Source organism: Colobus angolensis, unplaced genomic scaffold, assembly GCF_000951035.1.
Source record: "Colobus angolensis palliatus isolate OR3802 unplaced genomic scaffold, Cang.pa_1.0 Scaffold54, whole genome shotgun sequence".
In the NCBI taxonomy this organism is placed as follows: Eukaryota; Metazoa; Chordata; class Mammalia; order Primates; family Cercopithecidae; genus Colobus; species Colobus angolensis.
The window spans coordinates 4,733,903-4,739,933 of NW_012118932.1; the positions used below are offsets into that span (position 1 = coordinate 4,733,903).

The 6,031-nt window shown below is 42.8% G+C and overlaps 1 protein-coding gene across 1 annotated transcript in view; it reads left to right on the plus strand.

Annotated features, from left to right (window-relative positions):
- The window catches only part of ATP13A5 (ATPase type 13A5), a 118,151-nt gene that overhangs the window by 57,507 nt on the left and 54,613 nt on the right, over positions 1-6,031 (plus strand). Inside the window, exon 13 of the mRNA XM_011961226.1 lies at positions 3,648-3,709. Coding sequence (XP_011816616.1) covers positions 3,648-3,709 — 62 coding nt within the window. The remainder of the gene's footprint in view (positions 1-3,647; positions 3,710-6,031) is intronic.

Sequence of the window (6,031 nt, forward strand, 5' to 3'; positions counted from 1 at the left end):
TGGGCTTCCCTTTGTGGGTAACTAACATTTCTTTCTGGCTACCCTTAACATTTTTTCCTTCATTTCAACTTTGGTGAATCTGACAATTATGTGTCTTGGAGTTGCTCTTCTCGAGGATTATCTTTGTGGCATTCTCTGTATTTCCTGAATTTGAACATTGTCCTGTCTTGCTAGGTTGGGGAAGTTAAATATCCTGCAGAGTGTTTTCCAACTTGTCTCAATTCTCCCCATCACTTTCACGTACAGCAATCAGATGTAGATTTGGTCTTTTCACATAGTCCCATATTTCTTGGAGGCTTTGTTCATTTCTTTTTACTCTTTTTGCTCTAAACTTCTCTTCTCGCTTCATTTCATTCATTTGATCTTCAATCACTGATACCTTTTCTTCCAGTTGATTGAATCGGCTACTGAAGCTTGTGCATTCGTCACGTAGTTCTCATGCCATGGTTTTCAGCTCCATCAGGTCATTTAAGGATTTCTCTATACTAGTTATTCTAGTTAGCCATTCATCTAATCTTTTTTCAAGGTTTTTAGCTTCTTTGCAATGAGTTCGAACTTCCTCCTTTAGCTCGGAGAAGTTTAATCATGTGAAACCTTCTTTCAACTCCTCAAAGTCATTCTCCGTCCAGCTTTGTTCCGTTGCTGGCAAGGAGCTGCATTTGTTTGGAAGGAGAGTTGTGCTCTGATTTTTTGTATTTCCAGCTTTTCTGCACTGCTTTTTCCCCATCTTTGTGGTTTTATCTGCCTTTGGTCTTTGATGATAGTAAGGTACAGATGGGGTTTTGGTATGGGTGTCCTTTCTGTTTGTTAGTTTTCCTTCTAACAGTCAGGACCCTCAGCTGCAGGTCTGTTGGTGTTTGCTAGAAGTCCACTGCAGACCCTGTTTGCCTGGGTATCAGCAGTGGAGGCTGCAGGACAGCAAATATTGCTGAACAGCAAATTTTGCTGCCTGATTGTTCCTCTGGAAGCTTCATCTCAGAGGGGTACCCGGCCGTGTGGGGTGTCAGTCTGCCCCTACTAGGGGGTGCCTCCTAATTCGGCTACTCGGGGGTCAGTGACCCACTTGAAGAGGCAGTCTGTCCATTCTCAGATCTCAAACTCCGTGCTGGGAGAACCACTACTCTCTTCAAAGCTGTCAGACAGGGACATTTAAGTCTGCAGAGGTTTCTGCTGCCTTTTGTTTGACTATACCCTGCCCCCAGAGGTGGAGTCTACAGAGGCAGGCAGGCCTCCTTGAGCTAAGGTGGGCTCCACCAAGTTTGAGCTTCCCAGCTGATTTGTTTACCTACTCAAGCCTTAGCAATGGCGGGTGCCCCTTCCCCAGCCTCGCTGCCACCTTGCAGTTTGATCTCAGACTGCTGTGCTAGTAATGAGTATGGCTCCATGGGTGTGGGACCCTCCAAGACAGGCATGGGATATAATCTCCTGGTGTGCTGTTTGCTAAGACTGTTGGAAAAGCGCAGTGTTAGGGTGTGATTTACCAGATTTTCCAGGTGCCGTCTGTCACAGCTTCCTTTGGCTTGTAACGGGAATTCCCTGACCCCTTGTGCTTCCCGGGTGAGGCGATGCCTCGCCCTGCTTCGGCTCACACTCAGTGGGCTGCACCCACTGTCCTGCACCCACTGTTCAACAAGCCCCAGTGAGATGAACCCAGTACCTCAGTTGGAAATGCAGAAATCACCCATCTTCTGAGGCACTCATGCTGGGAGCTGTAGGCTGGAGCTGTTCCTATTCCCTCTGTGTGACTTTTTAAGAAAAGAAGATTCAACCACAATCATCTCTGAGTTTCTTTCCAGCTTTCACATTATAAAATTCTATCACCGTCATGTCGGGATAAAGCACGCTGCCATTAAGTGAATTTTCATCCAGTGTTATTTTCAGTTTTGGAGATATCTGTCACTGAGTTTCTGAGTCCATTTATTCCCATATATGTTTCTATTTTCTATTGGTTTGTTACAACTTCTGTAAGACAAGTTCTTTCTTTTTATTCAATTCAGCCCAAGCCTGGGCTTGTATTTATGCTAAAAGGTTTTCTCTTTCTATCTGATTCCCCTTAGAACCTCAACTATAATTTCGTTTTCTTTCTATTTATGGTTAGTTTTATTGTTTAGGGGTCATTTTCATAGAGAAATAACCTAGTCTAATATCTGTTTTGCTGCAGGATCATCTCTGCTTTCATGTTCAAAATATTGATGTTTAAAAACATCATCAGAAAAACATATCGGTTTGAATTAAGTTGCAAACTCTTTTTGAAATGCAACAACTTGTGTGGATTTGGAAATCAAACATGGTGGGGTCCTTTACAAAATGCAGGAGAGAAATGAAACAAATAGCTCGTTTTCAGAAAGTTGTTGTTTAAGAAATCATTCACTTGTGTGTTAGCGCCTTCTTTGTGAAGTTCAAATAAATGAATGAATCAAAGTTTTCTTAATTATTTTATCTAGAAACCCAGAAAGAGCTTTGTCTTTCCACATACCCTGTATGATTCACTTAACATTTTCTAGTTTGGTGGAAGACTCCAGAAGGGCTGGATTCTGGTTCTGCCTCTCCAACCTACAGGCCACTATGACCTTAGTCTCCTCATTTCACCTCTAACCTGCCTCCATCCTGTTAACTCAGTTGTGAAAATGCAAATCATTGTAAACACTTTGCTATAAAGCATTATGCTAATGGATGTGCTGTAATGATGGAGGTTGCTGTTGTATAGAAAACTAGAAAATTCAGTGTCTTCTATAGAGATAGAGATAGCCTTAAAAAGTAGTGTCAGAGACTTGGGTGTTAGTGTTGAAACAGGATATTCTGCCATGCTAGGTAAAGCTCCGGTGGGTCCTGGCAGTGTTGAAGCAGCTGTAGCCAACTCCACTTACTCAGTGGGTTAAGCAGGCCTAAAACTGTTCGCCTATTGCATCAAGACACCAGAATCTGTAAATAATAAACGCCTGTGAAGCAATGAGGAAATTAGAAGTGCTGTGATATACTCAGTTCCATTTTTCTTTCTCTGTTACACTATCTAACAAATACTGTCCCATAGTATGGCGAATCAAATCTCTGAGCTATTTTTCCCTTGATCTAAGAGTAAAACCCACTTATGGGCATTAATTAATATTTATCATTAGCACTTACTTTCTCTCTATAGTCTCAAAGCCCTTTATCAACATTTCATTATCAATCTGGACAGTCACTGTGTCACCCATATTTTTAGAAAATTACTGTGAACCAGATGGCAAACTGTGAACTGAACAGTCTTGAAAATGAAGAAAAAAAATGTTCTGAGCTCTGCCTTGGCAAGACAGCAGGTGACAACGAAAAGTCAGACTTGGGCTGGTTCTTGTACTGAACCTCTCCTTATAACAAAAGCAACAGTCATAGCAATAACCAAACCAAACCAAAACAAAACACTTTCATTTTTTCCTCGTAATGAGTAACTGAAATCACCTAATTATCGACATAGTCTTTTGGGGATCATGTATCACCTGCTTAATTTTTCTTGTGGCTACTCTTCTCTAATTTAAAATTGGGTACTTACAAACAACGTACGTAGACTATTGGATCTACTATAATATCTTAGAAGCTTGGGATTTGTTTAAATTACAATATAATTAAAAGGTTTAAATCTGATGCTAACATTGATTTTAATTTTTACTCAGACTGGCACTCTCACTGAAGACGGGCTGGACCTCTGGCAGACTGTCCCTACTGCTGACAACTGGTAGGCCTCTTTTGTGAAAATGGAAGGTGTGTTTGGTGGAGTTACCTGGATGGTACTCAAATCCATCTTTTGGGTGTTGAGGGATGAATGTCACATAAAATACATATAGTAATTGGCTGGAACTAGTTCCTAATTATTCTAACTTGCTTAGATGAATTCTAATTTCAGAATCAGAAAGGAAAAGTAGGTCTTCGAAATCTCCATGAAAAATGGAGTAGGATGAGGTGGATAATTAAGGAACGAAATGAATAAAACAGAGAAACAAGAGTGAAATGAAGACCATGCTTAGTTAAAAACTACAAAACTTCCTGGGTGGCTAGTGCAGGCAGGTGGTGGTGAGAAATCTGGAAAAGCGGTTCACAGTATAGTGTGATAAAAAGGTGCAAATGCACCCACCTTTGATGTATAACACAGGCCATGAAAATTGTTACTATTAAGGCAGAAGTGTCAGAATGGAGAAGAATAAATAGAGATTGTTTGATATAACATGAAGTCCTGACTTTTATGTAATTACATGGTGGGTAAAGACAAATTAATTTTGAAATTTGGTGAATCAAAGAAAGCCACCTGAAGGAGATGGCACTTCAGATAGGTTTTGAGGGACGTGAGAATTTTACAGCTGTGTGCTAAAAGCTGGCACTAGGGGGAGGAGAGGACAATCACATAAATGTCTACTCCAGAAAGAGCTACAGAAGGGAAGGAGGGCCCCCCAGAAGATGAATCTCCTCGTGGTATCTCCCCATGGCTTCTAGCTCCTTCCCTATGGGCTAAGACCTGCCTTCTCAAATTGCGTGGTGATGGCCTCTGTTCTTAAGCTCTGAGTACCCCATTTTGGCTCCAACATCGGCTGAGTCTGCTGTCAGTGACCGAAGACACTTTGCAGGGGACTCCCAGGATGAGGAAGGGGCCAGGTACAGCATAGCACAAGGTAACAGCAGACAAGCAGTGTGATGTTGCAGAAGATGCCCTGGACTGGGTGACAAGGAACACCTGAGCTTTGACCCTACTCATGTGTCTCTGCTCCTGGTGCTCAGATGTCCTGGCCAGCCCTTCATCCAGACAGGCAAGGACTCTATTGGCCAGAGCAGTGAAAGGGAAAAAACGATGTCCACAGTTTCCACCCCTCTATCTTCCTCCCTTGTCCCTGGTACTTGGAAGGTTTTCGGAGACTAGAAACAACTAGACACACTCACTATTCAGCTGTAAGGTGGGAGGAGAGGGAGGTGCAAGATGCCAGTTTGTATTATCAAAGGGAAACACAGGCTTTAGAGGTGGGATGTCCAGGGCGCTTCAGGAAGTAGGGGCAAACTCTACAGGGCTGAGTAGTGAGAAACGCTTCCGCATCCATGCAGCCTTCTTTCCTAGCCCTGATTTGCTGCTCCCTGAATAGCCCTAGAGACTTCTTGCCTAGGGTGTGCGGCTTTTTGCGGACAGCTCTGCAGAGTTTGCAGGTATGACTCTGAGCTGCCTGTTGATGGGCCTTCCCACAATGCTGCCATTACGTGGGCTGGCTTCCAGTAACATGACAAAAGTCCCTGTAATTCTATCCAAAGCCTCCGAAGCTATGTTATTGATTGGCCAGTGGCAAACTCTGTTGAGAACACAATCCATATCCAACTCAAAGAAATGTTTTTATAAAGATAACTCTGCAGGCAAAACACCCTGTTGAAAAAATAAAGAAACCAAGTGGCCAGGGGCTTAAGGGTAGAGAAGTCTCCAGACAAGCATAGCAGTAGCAAGAAGTTTAATCTGGATCTAGAGTACAGGGCATAAAGGACATTAGTAGGACTGGATACTGTAAGGTAAGGTAGATCCGAAGTGAACAGGACTTTGAATATCAGGCTAAGGGGCTTGGACTTTATCATTTGGAGCATGAGGAGCCATGGGAAGGTTCTGAGCATTAACATTAGGTGTTTGCAAGTATACCTATGTAACAAACCTGCACATTGTGCGCAAGTACCCTAGAACTGAAAGTATAATAAAAAAAAAAAAGAAAGAAAATGTGGTACATATATACCATGGAATACTATGAAGCCAAAGAAAGAAATGAGATCATGTCCTTTGCAGGGACAGGGATAAAGCTAGAAGCCATCATCCTTAGCAAACTAAAACACGAACAGGAAACAAACACCGCTTGTTCTTACTCATAAGTGGGAGCTTAGCAATGAGAACGCATGGACACAGGGAGGGGAACATTATACACCAGAGCCTGTCGGGGGGTGAAGGGAGGGAGAGCATCAGGACAAATGGCTGATGCATGCTGGGCTTAATACCTGGGTGACAGATTGATAGGTGCAGCAAACCACCATGGCACACGTTCAC